Source organism: Panulirus ornatus, chromosome 10 (genome assembly GCF_036320965.1).
Source record: "Panulirus ornatus isolate Po-2019 chromosome 10, ASM3632096v1, whole genome shotgun sequence".
In the NCBI taxonomy this organism is placed as follows: domain Eukaryota; kingdom Metazoa; phylum Arthropoda; class Malacostraca; order Decapoda; family Palinuridae; genus Panulirus; species Panulirus ornatus.
This window is the reverse complement of record NC_092233.1, coordinates 59,330,240-59,355,416: the sequence shown is the minus strand read 5'-3', so window position 1 is coordinate 59,355,416 and position 25,177 is coordinate 59,330,240. Positions and strand designations below refer to the sequence as shown.

The 25,177-nt window shown below is 38.5% G+C and overlaps 2 protein-coding genes across 5 annotated transcripts in view; one reads left to right on the top strand and one right to left on the bottom strand.

The window, feature by feature from the left end:
• Positions 1-2,324, top strand: part of NitFhit (NFT-1 protein) — a 35,568-nt gene extending 33,244 nt beyond the window's left edge. For all 4 annotated transcript variants that reach the window (XM_071666013.1, XM_071666012.1, XM_071666015.1 and 1 more), the window contains exon 14: positions 1,048-2,324. In XM_071666013.1, coding sequence (XP_071522114.1) covers positions 1,048-1,212 — 165 coding nt within the window. In that variant the 3' untranslated portion in view covers positions 1,213-2,324. The remainder of the gene's footprint in view (positions 1-1,047) is intronic.
• Positions 2,325-7,696: 5,372 nt separating this feature from the next.
• On the bottom strand, positions 7,697-25,047 carry Polr2D (RNA polymerase II subunit D). The gene is made up of 4 exons (XM_071666011.1): positions 24,792-25,047; positions 18,694-18,797; positions 17,307-17,479; positions 7,697-8,035 (listed from the first exon to the last, which is right to left on the bottom strand). The coding sequence occupies exons 1-4, from the start codon at positions 24,856-24,858 to the stop codon at positions 7,957-7,959; spliced, it is 423 nt and encodes a 140-aa protein (XP_071522112.1). The 5' UTR covers positions 24,859-25,047; the 3' UTR covers positions 7,697-7,956.
• Between the last annotated feature and the right edge of the window lie 130 nt (positions 25,048-25,177).

Here is a 25,177-nt window from a genome sequence, read left to right as displayed (position 1 = left end):
AATTTCTAATCTGCTGTGTCAAGCTGGTTTGATATTTGAAAAAGTATGTTTTTAATATTTAAAAGAAATAACTATATCTGTGTAATAAGCGTTACTGGTCATTTGTGAGCCACATGATAGTGATAAGATAAACCATGCATCCCCATCTTGTCACACCTCCACTAAAACATAAATTTTCATGATAATGATCAGTTTGTAATGTTTGGTCTTATACTTCTTTTTTTTTTTTTTACATTTCGTTCTTAAAGGATTGTTCTCTAATACTTGTACACTTTATTGCTGTACATGTATGGATTGCCTTGCCACTCTTATTTAAATATGAAGATGTACTTTATTGGTATTTAGAGGCACCTAATGCCACAAGAAACTGTAATTAGCACTGGGGAAAATATCCTGGAGTTATAGTTACCCATGTGGCACAATATCTTACCCTCTGTCTCTGGGGAACCCAGCTGTACTTGTATAGTTTTTTACCCTAGTCCTAGACACACAAAAATTTCCAGGCTTTAAGGCTTCAGTTTAGTAGTGAAGAAGGCAGGTTGGTTGTAGCGTGACTTTGAGTGGAGAAAACCTGAGAATGTGTGGGAGAAGGTTGATAAAGAGGGTACAGATAATGTGTGGGAGAAGGTTGATAAAGAGGGTACATGTATCTGAAGTGGAGGGAACAAGGAAAAGGGAGAGATTGAATTGGACATGGGAGGATGGAGTGAAAAAGGCTCAAGTGACTTGGGCCTGAACATGCAGAAGGGTGAATTGGAGCAATGTAGTGTACAGAGGGTAACATTCTGTCAATGGACTGAACTAAGGCATCTTAAGCGGTCAAGGGAAACCACAGAAAGGTCCGTGGGGCCTGGTTGTGGATACAGTGCTTTGGTTTAGGGGTATTACATAGAACAGCTAAAGTGGATGTGGGTGAATGAGGTCATTTCATTGTCTTGTACTTCTGCTGTGTCACAAACACAGGAAACTGTAAACATGTATAGAAAAAATGTATAGTATTTACTTATAAATGTGTATAAAATCCATCTAATATTTTCATAATTACAGCATCTCCAAGTGCACATCATTCCAAGGATAAAAGGTGACCTTACGAACAATGACGATATATATGCTGCTGTTCTAAGGCATTATACATGGCATTCCATGTGGACATTTTCAATGGAGATCATGGATGAGGCTCATCGGATAAGAACTGCTATATATGATGCATAAATCTTTAACACATCATATATTGGCAGCTTACTTTTATTTGTACAAATATGGATGTACTTCTAAATTTTGTAATACAGACCCCCAGTTCAGTTAGTGAATATTTCATGGAATATTTTATTATATGTATTTTCTTCAGAATTTTAAAGCCAGATATATGTACTGTAGAGCCTCTTAAATCTTTTGCCAGTTTCCAGACACTTAACATGGGGGCTGGATGCTGGGCTCTTAGAAGATGCACAATGGAAAAAAAGAAAAATGTGAAACCAAGAATTCAGGAAAAAAAAAAAAATTGAAAGCATAGAGAACTGCAGTATTGCACAGCTAAAACAAACCATTCCAGGAACTACAACCAGAAGTCCCGATTTTGGGGTACAATGGCTGGAATTAAGATAATGTAAATTTTATGTGTTATATTTTCAGAAATAGCTTGTTGTAGGGCGAGACTCACCCTACAACTAGAAGTCCCAGTTTTGGGGTAGAATGGCTGGAATTAAGATATGTTAATTTCATTTGTTATATTTTCAGAAATAGCTTGTTGTGGGGTGAGATCACTATTTGGAATGCCAGATTTGAGGGGTTTACTGTATTTGTGTACAGATTGGTAGATGAGTAAATAAACTACTGTATGAGTTTGCCTGAGAGATCACTGGAATGGCTATCATTACAGGGAGTGAAGGCAGTCTTGCCAAGCGATGAAACATATGCTGCTGTTTTTTAAACTGTTATAAGAGTGGCAGTGTATGAGTATATTTTCAAAGATCATGCTTTGTTCTTATTAGTTAAGAAGTTATATTTATGGTGGAGAAACCTTTAAATAACATGTTAAGGATAGCAGTTCAGTTTTATTTGTCAAGGATGTACTTTTTTTTTTAACCTTTTGAAATATTTGTTAACCAAGCCAGAACTTAAGTGAATATTTTTTACAATAATCAATTGTCTGCTCAGAATATCAGAGACAAAACCACATTTCTGTGTATAGAATAGTAAATGAAGTGAAGGAACTACTTTTGGATTTTCCAAACAGGATTACTGTAATGACAATGAAAGAAACATATCCCAGGATATTTGAAAAAATAAATTTACTGTTTATTGGTTACAGTACACTTTGGTAATTAGAGTATTACTTTTAACCTTAATGGGAGCCCCTTCTAAGCATAAATACTGGCACCTCAACAAAGCTGATTGAGATAACTTGTGTAACTTCTATTCTAACTTTCCTTGGGTAAATTACTGTCTTATTTGGTGATGCTTCTGTCTCTCTCAAATACATAGCAGAAGTTATTCTCATGGGAATGAAAGCATTTATCCCCTCATCCTCCAAGACAACCTCTCCTTCCAATCCATGGTTCAATTGTTCCTGTTCTAAGGCCATTCAGGCAAGGGATCAGGCATATTAGGCTTGGTAAAGCTCTCCTTCTAATTCCCACTTAGCATTTACCACTGAAAGTATGTTATCTATGAAGTGAAGCATTCCTTTATTCAAGGGGAGTGTGATAACCTCTTTTCATCATCCACTGGTAGGTCTTCCTGGTCTTTAGCTAAGGGTATTTCTATGAACTGTAGTTCTACCTTTCTTTCACTTTTCTGTTCTGATGGTACTACAGCTGGCTCTCCCATAGACAATGCTCTGAAAGCACAGTGTTCTCTTCAGTGCAAGCTTCTTGCTTTTCTACATCCTCCATTTTCCTCTCAGTCTCGCCCTCTCCCTAGCTACCTCTACTTCTGACACATAGAACCTCTTTCTCATCATCTCCATATGCCTGAAACATTTTGGCATACCCTGATCAGCCTTATCCTTCCAACTACACTCACTACCACATCTCTCTCTGACAATGTCATTTCTCATAATCAAGTCTCTTCATGTCACATTTCTTTAAGCATTTAACTTTCTTCACATCATGCCTCTTTCTTTTGCCTTCATGATCCAAGACTTGCATTCATAACAACTGTCAAGGCTACAACAGCAAGCAGAAACCTCAAACATACTTATCTTTGTCCTGATAGACACTGGCTTTACCTTTTACACAATCCTTAATGCAACCAGAATCTTAGCTCCCTCTTCCACACCCTAACTCATTTCAGCCTCCATAGTTCCTTGTACCACCACATCCACTCCCAGATACCTGCAGCATCTATATATCAATACCACCAAATATAAAATTGCATGTCTTAAGTCCAACAATATAGGATGAATATGGATACTTGAAAGTGCAGTTGATAATACCAAAATAAAGAAGGGACCTCTGTATTCTATATATGCCCATACCATCTTCACTCTTTCATCTGCGAACCTGTCTAACAAGAGTCAAATAAAAGTTTCAGTATATACGTGGGTGTGAAGCAGGGCTGTGTGATGTCATCATGGTTTTTCAATATATATATGGCGATGGGAATAAATAAAGGCAGACAGTATGAATTATGTACATGTGTATATATGTATTTGTCATGTGTGTATATATATATGTATACGTTGACATGTATAGGTATGTATATTTGCGTGTGTGGACGTGTATGTATATACATGTGTATGTGGGTGGGGTGGGCCATTCTTTCGTCTGTTTCCTTGCGCTACCTCGCTAACGCGGGTGACAGCAACAAAGCAAATAAATAAATAAAGGTAGACAGTATGAATTATGTACATGTGTATATATGTATATGTCTGTGTGTGTATATATATGTGTACATTGAGATGTATAGGTATGTATATTTGCGTGTGTGGACGTGTATGTATATACATGTGTATGTGGGTGGGTTGGGCCATTTCTTTCGTCTGTTTCCTTGCGCTACCTCGCTAACGCGGGAGACAGCGACAAAGCAAAATAAATAAAACAAATAAATATATATATATATATATATATATATATATATATATATATATATATATATATATATATATATATATATATTCAAAGTATAATAAATATATAATTTATTTAGTTATTTATCATACTTTGTCACTGTCTCCCGCGTTAGCGAGGTAGCGCAAGGAAACAGACGAAAGAATGGCCCAACCCACCCACATACACATGTATATACATACATGTCCACACACGCACATATACATACCTATACATTTCAACGTATACATATATATACGTACACAGACATATACAGATATACACAGGTACATAATTCATACTTGCTGCCTTTATTCATTCCCGTCACCACCCTGCCACACACAAAATGACACCCTCCTCCCTGCACACGTGCACAAGGTAGCGCTAGGAAAAGACAACAAAGGCCACATTCGTTCACGCTCAGTCTCTAACTGTTGTGTATAATGCACCAACACCACAGCTCCATTTCCACATTCAGGCCCCACAAAACTTTCCATGGTTTACTCCACATGCTTCACATGCCTTGGTTCAATCCATTGACAGCAGGTTGACCCCAGTATACCACATCATTCCAATTCACTCTATTCCTTGCATGTCTTTCACCCTCCTGCATGTTCAGGCCCCAATCACTCAAAATCTTTTTCACTCCATCCTTCCACCTCCTATTTGGTCTCCTACTTCTCCTCATTCCCTCCACTTCTGACACATATATCCTCTTTGTCAATCTTTCCTCACTCATTCTCTCCATGTGACCAAACCATTTCAACACACCCTCTTCTGCTCTCTCAACCACACTCTTTTTATTACCACACATCTCTCTTACCCTTACGTTACTTACTCGATCAAACCACCTCACACCACATATTGTCCTAAGACATCTCATTTCCAACACATCCACCCTTCTCTGAACAACCCTATCTATAGCCCATGCCTTGTAACATTGTTGGAACCACTATTCCTTCAAACATACCCATTTTTGCTTTCCGAGATAATGTTCTCGCCTTCCACACATTCTTCAATGCTACCAGAACCTTCACCCCCTCCCCGACCCTGTGACTCACTTCCGCTTCCATGGTTCCATCCGCTCCCAAATCCACTCCCAGACATCTAAAACACTTCACTTCCTCCAGTTTTTCTCCATTCAAACTTACCTCCCAATTGACTTGTCCCTCAACCCTACTGTACCTAATAACCTTGCTTTTATTCACATTTACTCTCAGCTTTCTTATTTCACACACTTTACCAAACTCAGTCTCAGTCACCAGCTTCTGCAGTTTCTCACCTGAATCAGCCACCAGCGCTGTATCATCAGCATACAACTGACTCACTTCCCAAGCCCTCTCATCCATAACAGACTGCATATGTCCCCCTCTCTCCAAAACTCTTGCATTCACCTCCCTAACAACCCTATCCATAAACAAATTAAACAACCATGGACACATCATGCACCCCTACCGCAAACCAACATTCACTGAGAACCAATCACTTTCCTCTCTTCCTACTCGTACACGTGCCTTACATCCTCAATAAAAACTTTTAACTGCTTCTAGCAACTTGCTTCCCACACCATATACTCTTAATACCTTCCACAAAGCATCTCTATCAACTCTATCATATGCCTTCTTCAGGTCCATAAATGCTACATACAAATCCATTTGTTTTTCTAACGTGGCCTTTGTTGTCTTTTCCTAGCGCTACCTCGCACGCATGCGGGGAAAGGGGGTTTGTCATTTCATGTGTGGCGGGGTGGCAATGGGAATGAATAAGGGCAGCAAGTATGAATTATGTACATGACTTTATATATGTATATGTCTGTGTATGTATGTATATGTATACGTCGAAATGTATAGGTATGTATATGTGCGTGTGTGGACGTGTATGTGTATACATGTGTATGTGGGTGGGTTGGGCCATTCTTTTGTCTGTTTCCCTGCACTACCTCGCTAATGCGGGAGACAGCGACAGTGTATAATAAAATAAAATAAATATATATGTATATGACTGTGTATGTATACGTTGAAATGTATATGTATGTATATGTGCATGTGTGCGCATTTATGTATATACATGTGTATGTGGGTGGGTTGGGCCATTCCTCGTCTGTTTCCTTGTGCTTCCTCACTAACGCGGGAGACAGAGGTTAAGTATGTAAATAATAAGATATATGGATAGATGGAGTGATAAGAGAGATGAAAGCAAGACTAGGAAAAAAGGGGTGTTGAGATGGAGTGTGGTGGTGAGGTATAGTGGCTAGTGACAAGCCAGTTTAGAGATGATACTGTGATGTTTAATGAGAGTGAAGAGGAGTTGCAGAAGACCATTAAGTGTGTTTATGATATGTGTACGTGTAAATGACTGAAGGTAAATGCGAGCAAAAGTAATGATGTTTGAAATGAAACAAGAGTGAAAGTATAGATTTTGCAAAGCCCTAGAGAGTAAAAAAAAAAGAAAGCACAGTGTGTATTAGATACTGGGGTAGAAAGACTGGAAAAAGTGACAGAATTTAGATACTTGCGAGCTATCTTTGGTAAGTTTGGTGGTATGGAGGAAGAGATTAGGGAGAAAGCAGTGTAAGGTAGAGTCACTGGGTCCCTTAATAAAATAATAAAGAGTAGAAGTGTAGGTATGGAACTGACAAAAGGATTAAGTGACAAAATAATCCTCCCAACCCTGACATATGCAGCCAGAACATGGACTTGGGATTAGTCACAGATGTCAAGAATCCAGGCTGTGGAAAGAGTTATTTATAAAGGAGCATGTGTTATGACTAAATGGAATGAAGAAAATAATGAGGTGTATGAGGTATTTGGTAATGTAGGGAATGAATTGTGGAATGGTAAAGTGGATGAAAAGTAATACTTTGATGTCGTTTGGGCTTGTGGAAATAATGCCAAGACAGGAGTTTACAAGGATAGTATATAAATGCACTATTAAAGGGGTTGGTGTGAGAAAGACAACCTGTGATATGGGGAAGGTGTGGAAGAGTACTAGAGGGAGAGAAATTGGGGAAAGAATGCACGGGATGATGTACACAAAGGAGGTATTAAGAACAGGGAAAGTGGAAACCCTCTTAAGGTGCCCACACTCTTGACTGGGAGTTCCTGAAAGGAACAAGTCCTAGAAGTATGAATACATAGATTCACCTCTGCTAGTCTTCAATTTTACTCACCTTGACTCTACAGATTTGGATTTCATATACATGCATCAGAATAGATTCAAACTAGCCTTATCTTTAAATCTATTTATTTGTATATCTTAAGCCCATTCCCTCCAAGAACTCCCATCAAAAGGGGTGGCCATGGTAAAAGTCTCCACTTATCCCAGCCTGCCAAGGATGTCAAAATTTGTAAGAATGACACATATGATTGCAACACCTTTTAATACTGTTTTATTTTATTGTTTTTATCTTATAAATGAGCTGCAAGTGTTCTGAAAATATTATCAGTAACATAAGCTAAAACGAAAAAATATGTCATTTTTAATTCAGTATTAAATTTTACATATTTCCTCTAGAGGACTGAATATTCTTACCTGTATTTCTAAAGCAAGGCACAGCATACTATCATTATCTCCAGCAGAAAAATGCACACTTTAGAAAATTTCTACATTTACAATGCAAGGGGTTAACTGCTTGAAAACAACATATGTACTTTTCAAGTCTTTATTTTATTATAAAAGCCATGAAACTTTACCTTTTCATATTTCAAGAGGATATTAAGCTGATCCTACAAAGGAGATCAGACAATAGCCCTAGAAACATGAAAAAAAGACACAAATATTTTATTATAAAAAACCATAAATCACTAACATCTTCAAATGTACTGGCTAATATTGTGAAATACTTTAGCAGAAATTACATACTTAAACATCAAATAAAAGGAAGAACACTAAAACTACACAAGTAATGTCAATACTGGAAGCTTCGCTGAGTTGCCATGTCCTCTAAGAGAACTCGAAGCTCCTCATCTTCAAATCGTCCCTCCAAACTGGAAAGTGTAGATATTACCATAAGTCTACTATCTGTTAAGACTGGCATGTAATACTTAATGAAGGCGTGTTCATGGATGAAATGTTAACAAGCCTCCCACATATTTTTAATGAATAAACGTAATAAGGCAGTTATCCTTTGCATGCACAATTTAATTTATGCAAATGAGTTTATTTATGAACATAATATTTTTAGGTGTTTTGCATTACTCTTTTCACAGTCAAAACTGCAATAATTGGAGGCCACAGATTTTGGGTGTAGATCATTCAGAACTTGAGACAAGTTTTAGGCTATTACAATTTGGCCTTAAAGGCCACTTTCAAATGTCTGTGCATTTTTTATTCCTTCATGGCTGAAGTGTAGCACCTAGAGCCCCAAAATTTTGAATGTAGGTAAAGTACTTTATAATATTGGAAGGATTTATATTTTCAAGTGTTCTTGCATTTCTGCATTTGTTAGTTACTCATCTGCAGCCATAATGTAGCACCAAAATACTCCAGACTTTTGCTGTAAGTACTTCAGAGTCTGTGTAAATTTTTAAAGTACTACAAACTGATCTTGAAGGCCATTTTCAAGTGTTTATAGGTTTGTGCATTTGTTAGTTGCTCTTTCATGGCCAAACTGTCACATCTTGATGTCCCCATTTTCGATTGTAGGTACTTCAGAATTTGGGCAAGGTTTTTGCTGTTGCATGTTTCCTTGAAGGCTATTCTGAGGCCACCAAAAGCCTTTTTTTTTAATAGCCATATAGATTACACTTAGTTCATTGCAATCATTCAAATAAGGTGACCAAGTATGCTTAAATTATAACGAAGGTACCTCAGGACCAGTGGTTGGCTTTAAAAGCCAACAGAGTCACCTTTCAAGATTCAAATTACCATAGCCATTTTTCCCAGTGAAGTGCAAGGTACACAAGTGAATTTAGTTATAACAATATCCATGAAGTACACTTGAATCTTATTATTTAGATGGTAAACTGACAATAAGATACAGTACAATGAATATGAACTAATGGACACCAATATACAATAGGGTATCAATGGCGAATGTCCAAAAGCCACATTCTTACCAATGAAAATACATATGCAATATACATAACAGTGGTAACACTAACTGGCCAAAAAAAACTCAATTTAGATTCTGCCTAGGAAAATAGCAACCTTTGGTCAGGCACAGTCTGTTTTCATCAAGCATACAGCAAAGATTATCATAGGACTGAAGATAGGGTATATATCCCCTTATTCTCTACATTTCTTTCTCCATCCAGTCCAAATTTTAAGCACATCTCTTTTGAGCTATTAAGGTGCGAGATCAGACACAATGGGTTTTGGAAAACTCATTCCTTTGATTTTCATTCAACTTTCATTTCCAAAAGTCACAGCAAATTTGGAAAACTTTCCTATCTTTGACTTTTGTTCAATTTTCATTTCCACCTGAAGTCATTGCAAACATGTTAAGTGAAGTAGTCTTTTATCGTAAGGTGTGATAAGGAAAGGCACCTGAAGTGGAAGGGATTACAGATGACATGCTGAAGTATGGAGGAGAGGGTGTGATAGAGTGGATGCACTTGATATGTGATTCAGCGTGGAAGTAGAAAGTTGTGCTTTAGATTGCGTGAAAGCTAGTATTGTTCCTTTTTTCAAAAGAAAAGGTGCTAAGGATGAATGTAGCAATTATGGGGAATGAGTCATTTAAGTGTACCAGGAAAAGTGTATTCAAAGAGTGATTGACAGAGTGATGGAATGCAGAACAAGTTACGAGCAAAGGGGTGCTAAGGATGAATGTAGCAATTATGGGGGAATGAGTCTGTTAAGTGTACCAGGAAAAGTGTATTCAAAGAGTGATTGACAGACTGATGGAATGCAGAACAAGTTATGAGCAAATGGATTTTAAGAAAGGTAGGGGATGCATGGATCAGATTTTTCCTTTGAGAATGACTGTAGAAACATATCTAGAGAAAGACAAGAAGCTACATGAATCTTATGAATCTAGAGAAAGTATATGACAGGTGAGTGGAAGGCTTTATGGGATGTGTTAAGGCTATAAAGGGTAGGGGGGACAACTACTGGATGATGTGAAAGCCTTCTACAAAGGAGCAAATGCATATGTAAGAGTGGATGGAGAGTTGAGTGTATCACAGGTGTGAGGCAGGGCTATGTGATGTCACCATGATTTTTTAAGAAAGATGAAAGCAAAACTGGGGAAAAGGGGCACAGAGATGGAGTGTGATGGTGAGGTATGGTGGTTAGTGACAAGCCTGTTTACAGATGATAGTGTCTTGTTTGCTGAGAGTGAGGAGGAGTTGCAGGAGTTGTAAGTGTGTTTTATGATGTGTGTTAGCACAGGAGATTGAAGGTAATTGCGAGTAAATTAAAGTAACGGCGTTTGACAGAAAATAGAGAGAAAGTATACATTTTACAAAGCCTTACAGAGTGAGAGAAGAACGTTTACTAAACTGTGCTATAGATATGAGGGGAGGAAGGCTGGAAGAGGTGACAGAATTTAAGTATTTGAGAGTTTGTTGGGTAAGTTTGGTGATATGAAACGAGAGGTAAGGGAGAAAGCATTACAGGGAAGAAAAGCCATTTGGTCCATTAATAGAATAATGAAGGGAGGTGTAAGGAAGTGAGGAAAGGATTAAGGGACAGCACAGTTCTCCTGACCCTAACCTATGCAGCCAAAACATGGACATGGAATGAGTAACAGAGGTCAAAAATCAGGCTGTGGTAGTGAGCTACTTGAGCACTTGGTAATACTAGATGGAATCACATCAAATACTATCCACGAACATTTAATTCCCAGCATATCCATCTCCTTCCATTCCTTTACATTTAGAATATAAGATTCATATCCATTCAACACGGTCAGGACTGCTGTATGGCTGCTGTATCTTCAAACATACCCATTTTTTCACTAAAAGATGATGATCTTTCCTTCCACCCACCCCAAAAGCAAACCCAGGACCTTGGCCCCACCCTATGACTCATTTAGCCATTATGATTGCAACCACTGCAATGTTTACTCCAAGGTACCTAAATCACCTCACTTTCTCTAGGTCCTCCCCATTCAAACTAACACCTGTGCATACTATATATACTTATATTTTTTCTTTTCATACTATTCGCCATTTCCCGCATTAGCGAGGTAGCGTTAAGAATAGAGGACTGGGCTTTTGAAGGAATATCCTCACCTGGCCCCCTTCTCTGTTCCTTCTTTTGGAAAATTAAGAAAAAAACGAGAGGGGAGGATTTCCAGCCACCCGCTCCCTCCCCTTTTAGTCGCCTTCAACGACACGCAGGGAATACGTGCAGCAATCCTAATTGTGTGGGGACATGGATTTTAGGAGTTTATGCAATTAAGGAATATCATTTTTTTACATTCTAACTATACACCCTTACAAGTAAGGACTAATTAGCATGCAAGTGTGTCAGGTTTGGGACATTCTTAATTTTGGGAGAATCACACACTAATATTCTATGTGTACTTTTTACAAATCTGCACTAAGTTTGTGAACAGGTTCTCTAAAATGGTACCTTGACCTTAAATCACTTTACAGTGATCTTTAAATAGTCATCTCACCAATGTACTTCATATTGTCGAAACCACTTGGTCAAACTGTCCACAACCTGAAGTAGTCTTTTTTTTTTTTTTTTAACTCCTGGAATCTAGGCCAAACCCAGACATGGACATAGCTTCAAAGACTTTGGGGATCTGATGTCCTAATTATCTGGTTTTGCAAGGATTTTTTTTTTCTAAAGTTGTCCTGGTTCAAAAATTCACTATAAATCCAGAGAGATAGGGGAAGGGTGGCAAGGAGATGAGGGATTAAAACCATTAAAGGTAAAAGTTTTATCATTCAGCAATTACATAATTCAAAAGTTGCTGTCCCTGGAATTTAATATTTCCCAATTTAAAAGCATGTCACAGTCAATGAGATCAACATGATTTTATCCTGCATATTTCAACATGTTCTCAATGCCTGTTAAATACTTCCCGCTGGATCAGAATCATAGAAAGTTGTTGCTCAGTGAAAGACCCTGGTAAATCCTAAATTAAAGCACCATGTTGTACAAATGGCTCAAAGTGAAACAACCTGAATGTCCTGACTAATGTATAGCTTATTATTTCAGTTAAATGTCTTGAGGGAATGCCCTTGTAACAGGCACATGCTCAAATTCAGCAAAGAGCAACATTTCCACCTTCCAAAAAAGATGGCAGGCTGGATTTTATGCACTTTCAAGATAAGAGGGAAAGCTAATGATGATCTTCTTCAAGACAATTACACTCTTCAGCAGACAGTTGCTGTACAGTAATGCCAATTATCATGCCAGGGCGAATTTTCAGGATTAAAATGTCAAGATCTTTCACAACCTTTCGTAACATTGTCCAGGTTCTTATCGACTGGAAACAACAACAAACACTGCAAATGTATTCTCTGGAGTGCAGATAGAAGAGGTATAGCATAATTCAGTACATCCTAGAGCTATGGCTCCCACGTTACACTCAAAAATAATTCGATACTAGAATGACATGCATGGATGACTGTAAAATATTACCATTAAAATCAAAATTTCCAATAAATCAAATACATGAAGGCTCCATAAACATCTGGAGCTCAAGGCTGTTCAACACATTACATGTAACTGAAAGTCAAGAAATTTAAAGGCCTGGATAAGTACTGCATCTTCAATGTGTACCATGCCATCCAGGCTATAGTCATGTAGGGTTGCGGGATACAACCTTGAACAGCCTGGTTTACCAGCAAAGCAGCACAGAAGCTCAGCCTCAGGCTTAGCTTTTGGGGGTCGACAACTTTCAAAATCTATATGGCATATACTGTTACACAATTATTTGTGATCATTGAAGCAAGTGTCTGATCGTGCATTGTGACAACCCAGTGTGCCTAAAAATCTCACATGTACCCACATTTTCTTGCTTCCAGGTGAGAATTCAGGCTATTCTTTCCTTAGAAAGTTGGAAGCCAACAGGTGAGAATTCAGGCTATTCTTTCCTTAGAAAGTTGGAAGCCAACCATCTTGAAGCATATGTGGAAGAAAGACAATACCCAGAAATGATACTCCCAAAATGAGGTGGAAGCCAGGAGAAGTGAAGAAAAAACTTCACTCCTGGAAGATAATCTAAGGCAAACTGAGGCTGGTTGTTGGTGCTCACACCATTAGAAATGCTAGTCTCAGTAACCAGATATAAGATGATTTCATCATGAAAGCATCACATGCTTTTGCCTATAATAAACCTTAGACATGTATCATCTTCGAAAATATATGGGAAGTGGACAATGTTTTTCGTAAACACTGTATTTGTTACAGTTGGTTAACATGGTTTTTGATAGTTTGTCATGAAGTTTCTTGCACTGGAACTTTAGACTACAGCATTTTTTCTTATTGTTAATAAAAACTTTAGCATCAATCTCTCACTGAAATTGGAATACTTTTCCAAACATTCAGTATTCACATTTTACCTCCATAAATATATCAAAAATAGTTTTCATTGAATTTCATCAGCCACTTCTTAATAGAAGCTGATACCTTCTCTATGTCACTTTGAGTACTTCTATGGGTATCATCCTGCACCTTATTTCTGTACTCTCAACAAAATAAGAGGCAAAAACAAACCTAATTTCCTATATTTTTTTTTCTACATACTGACTTTTTTGCCTTAGAGAGATGACATCAGGAACAAACAAACAATGGTCTCACTTGCTCACATCCATTCTCTATCTGTCTCGAATCCTTTAACAAAACTTGAGACCATCATCCAGGGCTGACCCCAGGGACTCCTTCATGGTTTATCTCTGCCACTTCATACCCCCAAAGACAGCAGGTTGCTCCCAAAGCAGACCGTCTATCCACTTCATTTCACCTATGGCATGCCTCACCCTCCAGAATGTTCTGGCCCTGAGACCCTACAGCTGTCTTCACTTTGTCCTTCCATCTCCTTATAGCTCTACATCTCTTGCTTGTTACCTGTACTCCTAATGCATAGGCCCTCATTAGTCTTTCTTTGCTCATCCTAAACTTGTATTTACCATATTATGTTCCTGGAGGTTGTCTGTCCCACAACTGGACTCGGTCCAAGCTGCTGAATTGGGTTATTGGTCAACCAGGCTGCTGGAGGCCACTGCCCACAACACTATATAACAACCACAGCCTGGATGATTTGGTACATTTTGCAGAAATTTATTCAAGGTCTTCTGAAAGTTCTCCACTGTACAAGCCCTCACATTATTGATAGATACAGGCAATGTGATTAACAATCTTTGGCCCTGGACATTTAAGAGTCTTTCCATGTTTCTTATGCAAGGTTCTTGAATATTTCTGTTTAGTGCCTCTTTGAAATAATCTTTTTTGCATTTCACCCCTTCCACTTCAGTAAGATAGCACCAGGAACAGATGACTCAGCCTTCTGGGAAAAAGCTTAGTTTGGTTCCTCCTATTCCAAAGAAGTCTTATAAATCTAATGCATATATTTTTTTTTCTAACATGAAGTTCCTGATCAAAGTAAATATGGTAAATCTAATGCCTGCAATTTGTTTCCATTCAGTATTCATCATTTATCTTAACAACTTTTCAGACTATAGTTCAAGTTCTCTTAATCTTCCATGATGAGAGAAAGAATAGGAGTTAGGTAAAGAATGGAGATGACAGTTAAAGAAGGGAAGTTTGACCAGAATTTCAATCACAGTCAGTACACCAAGTACAATTTAATTCTTAAAATTTGGAGGAAGGTTGTATTTTGGTGAAGTATTACTCATTGGAATAGTACTGTAGTGGAAAAGTAAGATAAACAAGTGAAAAATATGATGAGAAATTATTATCCTTGCACTACCTCGCTAACGCAGGAGACAGCAACAAAGTATAATAAATAGATAATAAAGAGGGGCAAGTATGCATTCCGTTGTGTATGAGAGAGCTTGGGAAGTGAGTCAGTTGTTGTTCACTGATGATACAGCGCTGGTGGCCAATTCAGGTGAGAAACTGCAGAAGCTGGTGACTGAGTTTGGTAAAGTGTGTGAAAGAAGAAAGCCGAGAGTAAATGTGAATAAGACCATGGTTATTAGGTACAGTAGGGTTGAGGGACAAGTCAATTGGGAGGTAAGTTTGAACGGAGAAAAACTGGAGGAAGTGAAGTGTTTTAGATATCTGGGAGTGGATCTGGCAGCGGATGGAACCATGGAAGCGGAAGTGAATCATAGGGTGGAGGAGGGGGCAAAAGTTCTGGGAGCACTGAAGAATGTGTGGAAGTCAAGAACATTATCTCGGAATGCAAAAATGGGTATGTTTGAAGGAATAGCGATTCCAACAATGTTATATGGTTGCGAGGCTTGGGCTATGGATAGAATAGTGCAGAGGAGGGTAGATGTCCTGGAAATGAGATGTTTGAGGACAATATGTGGTGTGAGGTGGTTTGATCGAGTAAGTAATGAAAGGGTAAGAGAGATATATGGTAATAAAAAGAGTGTGGTTGAGAGAGCAGAAGAGGGTGTTTTGAAATGGTTTGGTCACATGGAGAGAATGAGTGAGGAAAGATTGACCAAGAGGATATATGTGTCAGAGGTGGAGGGAACGAGGAGAAGTGGGAGACCTAATTGGAGGTGGAAAGATGGAGTGAAAAAGATTTTGAGTGATTGGGGCCTGAACATGCAGGAGGGAGAAAGGCGTGCAAGGAATAGAGTGAACTGGAATGATGTGGACACCGGGGTCGACGTGCTGTCAACAGGTTGAACCAAGGCTTGTGAAGAGTCTGGGGTAAACCATGGAAAGTTCTGTGGGGCCTGGATGTGGAAAGGGAGCTGTGGTTTCGGTGCATTATTACATAACAGCTAGAGACTGAGTGTGAACGAATGGGGCCTTTGTTGTCTTTTCCTCGCGCTACCTCGCACACATGAGGGGGAGGGGGTTGTCATTCCATGTGTGGCGGGGTGGTGATGGAAATGAATAAAGGCAGACAGTATGAATTATGTACATGTGTATATATGTACATGTCTGTGTGTGTATGTATATGAATACGTTGAGATGTATAGGTATGTGTATTTGCATGTGTGGACGTGTATGTATATACATGTGTATGCGGGTGGGTTGGGTCTGTTTCCTTGCGCTACCTCGCTAACACGGGAGACAGTGACAAAGCAACTAAGTATGATAAATAAATAAATAAAATAATATATATATATATATATATATATATATATATATATATATATATATATATATATATATATATTATCCCCGGGGATAGGGGATTAAGAATACTTCCCACGTATTCCCTGCGTGTCGTAGAAGGTGACTAAAAGGGGAGGGAGCGGGGGGCTGGAAATCCTCCCCTCTCGTTTTTTTTTTTTTTAATTTTCCAAAAGAAGGAACAGAGGGGGCTAGGTGAGGATATTCCAAAAAAGGCCCAGTCCTCTGTTCTTAACGCTACCTCGCTAACGCGGGAAATGGCGAATAGTTTGAAAGAAAAAAAAAAATATATATATATATATATATATATATATATATATATATATAATTAGGGCCAATTCATGTTCAAGAGGGCAATTCTGTATGTACACTCAGTAGTTCTACATTTCTGGATGCTTATGTTCTTAACGTAAATATGTACATTTTAATATAACTATAGACTAATTACCATAAAAGTGTTGTTCAAGTACTCCCAGTATATTTCTTAATACTTAAAAATTCTTTATATATAATCTCTCCACTTTTAATTTTGTTTCACATTCCACCCGCTAATGTGATGGCATTTTTTCCTTCATGCATATAGGCAAGCCATAAATTACATTTATCCCTTCGGTGTCAAAAAATAAGAACATAAAAAAATTCTGAAGAAAGCTTTGGCATTTGACTTCACATTGAAAGCCCTGTCTTCCTTAAATGAAAATATGTGAAGCCACCAATGAGTGACACTATTCCTGTCACTTGCAATATTGCAAGTTGTTTCATAATATGGTTTGAATATTAAAAAAAGAAAAAGGATAAGGGAAATGATGTTGCAACCACGCTTACCAGCCCTATCAAAATGACAAAAAAGGTACTGTTCAGTTTGAAATTCAATGCAACAATGGATGTAAGTAATTTATGGTCTGACTAAATGTTCTATCAAAAGAATCTTTTTTCACTTTTGTTCTTAATTTGTGTATGATATATAAACACCACATAATATACTTCCCTTCTAGCACATGGCAAACCAATATCATTATATGCTTAAATCTAATAATAATCATGAAAGAAAAATGAAAACAGTACAATTACCTGGGAATCAGAGCCTTTGCTTCCTCTGGAGTTTCAGGGCATAGATTTGCTAATGCTGCTAACTCAAACTTATGTAGCTTCTTTTGGTTTAGGAGCTCACGAATAGCTTTTATGGTTGTCCTATTTTTGAATTTTGAGAATCGTTCGCAGTAGTTCAAAGTCTTCATAAACCTCTGAAGATAAAAAAAATATATGGCTATCAGAATCAGTGTCAATGACAGGAGTACAAATAAACCTTGGAAAGAAAATCTTTACAATAAAATGAAATAACATGTACCAAACTGTATAAATTCTACATATTTTCAGTCAAGTGCACTTTCATAAAAAACAAGGTTCACTGACTTCTACTGAATCTTTCTTGCTCAAAAGCAAAAGCATCTCCATCAATTTCTATCATTCAACCTTTACTCCTCTTTCCAACCTGATCAACCTACAACCACCTCTCCAAATGGTAGTCACTTTTTGGCACCATTCTTTCCTTGAACTCTCCCCTGGATGATTCTGCACTTAATTCTCCCCCTTTGCCTTCTGAAGCTATCCCCTCCCCTATACTTTCCTAAGACAAGGTCGTCTGAGTTCTCTCCCAGCTACAAGTGGTCAAGATGTATATGGCATACCTCCTTAAGTCTTAAATGAATGTGCCACAGTGATAGCTTTGATCCTTGATCACCTATTTTGCCTATATCTAAAAACAAAGAAAGGGGTCCAAGTGAGGATTTTTCCCTCTAAGGCTCAGTCATCAATTCTTGACATTACCTTGCTAATGCAGAAAATGGTGAATACGTATGAAAAAAGTTATATACATGTGTATATATGTATAGGTATGAATATGTAAGTATATGTCCATGTACATGTATGTATACATGTGTGTAAATAATAGGATGGGCTTTTCTTCAACTGTATCCTGGTGCTACCTTGCTGACCCCTGCATAGTGCGTCATTCCAATTAATTCTATCCTGTGCATGCCTTTCACATTCTTGCATGTTTAGGCCCCAACCTCTCAAAATCTTTTTCAATCCATCCTTCCCTCTCAAATTTAATCATCCTCTGCTCCTTGTCCCCTCCACTTCTGACACAAAACACATACACACACACATATATATTAATGACACAACAACTAATCTAAAAATCAGACCAAATAGTATCTCTTCATATCATCAACCTGTAATTTCAGTACTTACTGGACAATTGTAAATTTGTATCAACATAAAACTTTGTAACTGTAATAAGCTTAGACTGCTGATATGCAATTGCCCTTTGGAGACACAAATGGTCAAGTTTCACTCCAGTCTTGAAACTGTAATCATAACCCACACTGCTCTACCACAAGTACATTAGAAATTTCTATTATTTCATACTTATAAATTTCCTCAATACGTCATTTACCTCATTTAGTTCTTGCTCCTCTTCCGCATTTTCATTGGTCTGCTTTCGGTGTTCTAAAAGCATGTGTACTTCAGAGATAAGCAGAGTCTCAGCCTTTTCAAATTCTGCAATTCCAAAAGGTATTATGATTAATGTATTACAGAAAATACCAAGTTTCTTGAATAACATCACTAATGATGCTAGAGTTAGAGGAAAGATATTGTGTGCAAGTAATAAAAATAAACACTGAGCCCTTTCTCTTAGTTTTAATAGAACAGAAGTTAAGGCTAGCAATGTTAAGGTACAAGATGCTTCTAGGTATTTGTTTAACACTATGAAGTCAGAACAACAGTATTTTCCAAGGGAGGATGGTGCCTCAGATCTACTGCAAGTATTGGAAAAAGCTTTGAAGTTTGGGGCCTGAACATGACAAGGCTGGCAAGGGAGAAAGTGAACTGGAATGAGGTATGCAGTGAACAACATACCATCAATGAAGTAAATTAAGGAATATAAAGCGGTTAGGGGACACCATGGAAAGGTCTGGTTGTGAATAGGGGCCTCTGGTTATGGTGCATTACACATGAGTGTGGACATGAGCAAATGAGGCCATTTCTTTGTCTGTTCCTCATGCTACCTCTGATGTGGAAATGAAGAACATGAATTTAGAGTATTTATGTTAATGAATTTGAACATAGTAATGCAAACTAACGGATTTCCCTAGGCCAAGGGCCAGGCGTATTTGAATAATACATTATGGCAAAAAATAAAAAACTGACCCCACATTCATTACCCATCAAACTCAGGCAACTGGGTGGAAAAATTCAATTTTACTCTAATTTGAAAATGTATGATTCATATTCTTTTAATCCTACTGCAGTAACTGTTGACAAGATTGTTGACAATAGATGACAAAAAACTGAGCATTTCTGTGTGTTCCTGTTATCATGAGGATCAATTCTTGTAATGTATGTGTAGATTTTTCCAAATTTTATGATCATACCAACTTTAAATCTCAACAAAAAATAAGCAATGATCAGAAGAACAGGAAAAGTGTGGGGTTATATGAACGCAAGGAAAAAATCCATCTTAACCTCAATTAATCTTGAACATAAAGCTCTACCTTTTTGGATATAATCAACTCCAAAACTTATGAGAAATTTCCCCAAACTGTTTAACACATTGCCTGTTCCCATTTGAAATACTATAGACAGTGAACACACTGCCTGTTCCCATCTGAAACTCTATAGACAGTTAAACAAAAAATTATTTTAGAAAGAGTGCCAAACCAAACACAATGAGGTAAATATGTAGGCTTATGGACTGCAACCTCCTACATGACACTTTGGTTTCATACCAAGATGAGAGGTAAGTTGCACAAAACCATTCTAAAGTACTATATACTATTTCTGTATCTGTTGGGAGGATTTAATATTTTTGTCAAGGTATAACAAAATGGTCATCATGATTTCGTAGAAGAGTTGATACCATGGGATTTAACTTAAGAAAGACTAAGAGAAGCATCTAACCTAGTTATGTTTCATCTTATATGAATACAACTTCCCTTACTTGCTTTCTTCCTGCCCCTAGAGTCCCTTCTGTCTTTCTGAGGCTCTTGTAGTGCTCAGGAAGCAAGCAATGCCCAATGATCAGGACCATATGTCACAGAGTTTAATGATAGTGATAGTGTGTGCATGTGTGTAAGTGTGTGTGCAGGTCTATTAAATAATACATGTTCACTGTCTTTGTTGTAGTAGTGCCAAACACCTTGAGGTGAGATTGTATGGGAGGATCTTTGTTTCATTATGTAAGTGTTGAGTACATGTGGTCACAAAGTGGTCAGGGATTATTCTGAGTGCTCTATTGCATGTGGTTTGCTGCTTTGTCATATTTACTTTTCGGAGGGTGGATGATCAGACACGAGGCCACTTAGTGTTCTGAGAGCACTTAGTTTGAGTGTTGCATTTGTTTTGTTTCTGGTGTGGGGACTGAATGTCATGTATGTCGTATGTTATGCCTAGAACGGTTGATGTTTTGTTCAGTGGCAGTGACTGTCCATCTCTTGTTCTATATTTTTCACTCACATCTCTTCTGTATCATAATCCAATAACTTTCCTATCATGATCAAAATTATAATCAACACCCATCCAATTAATATCACTATCATTAATGCTCCAGATACAATCACTAGTCTGCTGGGCTGCATTTCAACACTGCAGAAAGCAGCAAGTGAACACACTTTAAAGAGACAGGGTCATACATTTTCCTTTTGTTATATCTGTAACCAACAGAGGAAGATTTTTTTATTTTCCTTATGCTAAGTTGCTAGTGACATATGGCATCCCTGCATACTGAAAAAGTGCCACCTCTGAATTCCAGTGAGAGTGGAAAGAGGCAACTTGTACATATATGGTTGCAGTAGCCTCATAAGAAGCCCACATATCTATGGTCACACAAGTTCAGGGGTCAAATGATGAATGCAACCAGTGCCTTAACTACTGTACGAACAGTGCTCCTCTGCCTATTCTGTGCTTGGGCATCATGGAACAATAGCCACCAGTAACATATACCAATATATGCCAGAGTCAGGATCCAATATATGCCAGGAGAAATTCTACCACTATTTCACTTCCCAAGTCTTACTTTATTTCCAACAATAACTCAAATTTCTTCATGAAATTCAATTAAACTTCACAGCTACCCAGAGTACACTTTGAGTAGACTTCTGTGGTTTTCTACCCCAACAGATCAGGCAGAGTACAAGCTGATGAGTCAGGTTGTTGGTCAACTAAGATGTTGGACCCTGTGGCCCAAAGGTCCATGAAACCACCAGAGCCTGGCTGGTGCAATATACTTTCTAAATATGATTCTACTGTGCAACAGTGCTTCTGATGGCACCTATCATAGTTGAATATTGAATGATATTCTTAAACAAAAATAGCAATGTGTTTACAGAAACAATAAGAGCATGATCTGGAGCATTATATTCTACTTCCGAATATTCAATAAGGAAATTGTAGTATATCGGGGCAGCTTGGGGATAAGTTAAGTACAGATAGGTACTAGTAATATTCTTGTAAATGTCAAAAGAATCTTTGAAACGCTGACCCAACTCTCTTAGCAGTGAAGATTTATTCTGCGAAGATTTATTCTGTTATGGGTTTTCAGAAAAGAGGAGTGAATGTTGGGGTGAAGAAGGTGGTGAGAGTAAGTGAGCTTGGGAAGGAGACCTGTGTGGGGAAGTACCAGGAGAGACTGTGTACAGAATGGAAAAAGGTGAGAACAATGGAAGTAAGGGGAGTCGGGGAGGAATGGGATGTATTTAGGGAATCAGTGATGGATTGCGCAAAAGATGCTTGTGGCATGAGAAGAGTGGGAGGTGGGCTGTTTAGAAAGGGTAGTGTGTGGTGGGATGAAGAAGTAAGAGTATTAGTGAAAGAGAAGAGAGAGGCATTTGGACGATTTTTGCAGGGAAAAAATGCAATTGAGTGGGAGAAGTATAAAAGAAAGAGACAGGAGGTCAAGAGAAAGGTGCAAGAGGTGAAAAAAAGGGCAAATGAGAGTTGGGGTGAGAGACTATCAGTAAATTTTAGGGAGAATAAAAAGATGTTCTGGAAGGAGGTAAATAGGGTGCGTAAGACAAGGGAGCAAATGGGAACTTCAGTGAAGGGCGTAAATGGGGAGGTGATAACAAGTAGCGGTGATGTGAGAAGGAGATGGAATGAGTATTTTGAAGGTTTGTTGAATGTGTCTGATGACAGAGTGGCAGATATAGGGTGTTTTGGTCGAGGTGGTGTGCAAAGTGAGAGGGTTAGGGAAAATGATTTGGTAAACAGAGAAGAGGTAGTAAAAGCTTTGCGGAAGATGAAAGCCGGCAAGGCAGCAGGTTTGGATGGTATTGCAGTGGAATTTATTAAGAAAGGGGGTGACTGTATTGTTGACTGGTTGGTAAGGTTATTTAATGTATGTATGACTCATGGTGAGGTGCCTGAGGATTGGCGGAATGCGTGCATAGTGCCATTGTACAAAGGCAAAGGGGATAAGAGTGAGTGCTCAAATTACAGAGGTATAAGTTTGTTGAGTATTCCTGGTAAATTATATGGGAGGGTATTGATTGAGAGGGTGAAGGCATGTACAGAGCATCAGATTGGGGAAGAGCAGTGCGGTTTCAGAAGTGGTAGAGGATGTGTGGATCAGGTGTTTGCTTTGAAGAATGTATGTGAGAAATACTTAGAAAAGCAAAGGGATTTGTATGTAGCATTTATGGATCTGGAGAAGGCATATGATAGAGTTGATAGAGATGCTCTGTGGAAGGTATTAAGAATATATGGTGTGGGAGACAAGTTGTTAGAAGCAGTGAAAAGTTTTTATCGAGGATGTAAGGCATGTGTACGTGTAGGAAGAGAGGAAAGTGATTGGTTCTCAGTGAATGTAGGTTTGCGGCAGGGGTGTGTGATGTCTCCATGGTTGTTTAATTTGTTTATGGATGGGGTTGTAAAGGAGGTAAATGCAAGAGTCCTGGAAAGAGGGGCAAGTATGAAGTCTGTTGGGGATGAGAGAGCTTGGGAAGTGAGTCAATTGTTGTTCGCTGATGATACAGCGCTGGTGGCTGATTCATGTGAGAAACTGCAGAAGCTGGTGACTGAGTTTGGTAAAGTGTGTGGAAGAAGAAAGTTGAGAGTAAATGTGAATAAGAGCAAGGTTATTAGGTACAGTAGGGGTGAGGGTCAAGTCAATTGGGAGGTGAGTTTGAATGGAGAAAAACTGGAGGAAGTGAAGTGTTTTAGATATCTGGGAGTGGATCTGTCAGCGGATGGAACCATGGAAGCGGAAGTGGATCATAGGGTGGGGGAGGGGGCGAAAATTTTGGGAGCCTTGAAAAATGTGTGGAAGTCGAGAACATTATCTCGGAAAGCAAAAATGGGTATGTTTGAGGGAATAGTGGTACCAACAATGCTGTATGGTTGCGAGGCGTGGGCTATGGATAGAGATGTGCGCAGGAGGATGGATGTGCTGGAAATGAGATGTTTGAGGACAATGTGTGGTGTGAGGTGGTTTGAGCGAGTAAGTAACGTAAGGGTAAGAGAGATGTGTGGAAATAAAAAGAGCGTGGTTGAGAGAGCAGAAGAGGGTGTTTTGAAATGGTTTGGGCACATGGAGAGAATGAGTGAGGAGAGATTGACCAAGAGGATATATGTGTCGGAGGTGGAGGGAACGAGGAGAAGAGGGAGACCAAATTGGAGGTGGAAAGATGGAGTGAAAAAGATTTTGTGTGATCGGGGCCTGAACATGCAGGAGGGTGAAAGGAGGGCAAGAAATAGAGTGAATTGGAGTCATGTGGTATACAGGGGTTGACGTGCTGTCAGTGGATTGAAGCAAGGCATGTGAAGCGTCTGGGGTAAACCATGGAAAGCTGTGTAGGTATGTATATTTGCGTGTGTGGACGTGTGTATGTACATGTGTATGGGGGGGGGGGCCATTTCTTTCGTCTGTTTCCTTGCGCTACCTCGCAAACGCGGGAGACAGCGACAAAGTATAAAAAAAAAAAAAAAAAAAAAATATCAGTCAAAACATATATCACATCCATAACCGAGCACTACAAAAATGGTGGCGGATGTCAACAAAATGATCAAGCAACCTCCATCAAATATTTTTTTGAAAGGATATATTACCAACTTTTACATCAGTAAATTCCACATTTTGGCCAATGTACATGACCCTCACTACCATCATCTTAAGTAATTGCTGACATAATTCTAAACAGCATACTAGTATTGCTCAAGAAAAACACCCAATATCTAAAGCTGTAAGCAATGCAGAGCTAAAATGATAAAAAGCCAATCTCTTCAGCCACAGATTTGTTTTTGAGCGAAACAGCAATCAATCTAATTGTACATGAATGTAACAGTACTCAATATAGGAGCCACACGTAAATTTAGTCAGACTCAACCAAAATCGCCAAATATTTCGGCAAAAATTAGGCCATGCTTATAGACAAACAAACCCTTAAGTGTAATTAGTGTACCTAACAACGAATACTATCAACTGTCATGAACTCCCTAATATCAGTAACGTCAGAATAACATTACGAAAGTAAATCTATCAGTCACCCACTGTAGTACCTTTGGGGAACTGTAATTCAGTGGCGTCCTCCTCTGTCGTCTCGTTAGTGGTTTGGGTTTCCGCCATATCTCACTTCTTGCTTATCTTACTCTGCAGGTTATTTGGAGTTTATCTGCTTCTATCTATAGTATGTTCTTCCTTCGCTTCTTTTTATACCCGCTTTCTTTTTTCTATTCCCGATGAATGTTGCAAAACCATCAAACTACTTCGTTCAGTTGTTACTTGTCACCCTTGATTACAGTGGGGCCTGTGCATGGCACGAGCCTAACATTATTATTGTGGTCATGAGAGGCATTGTCTAAGTGCAATGACCAAGAACAGAAAAAAAAACACAACAATGAACAACCATGAAGGGATAATGTGTACTCATTCTCAGTGAAATTAT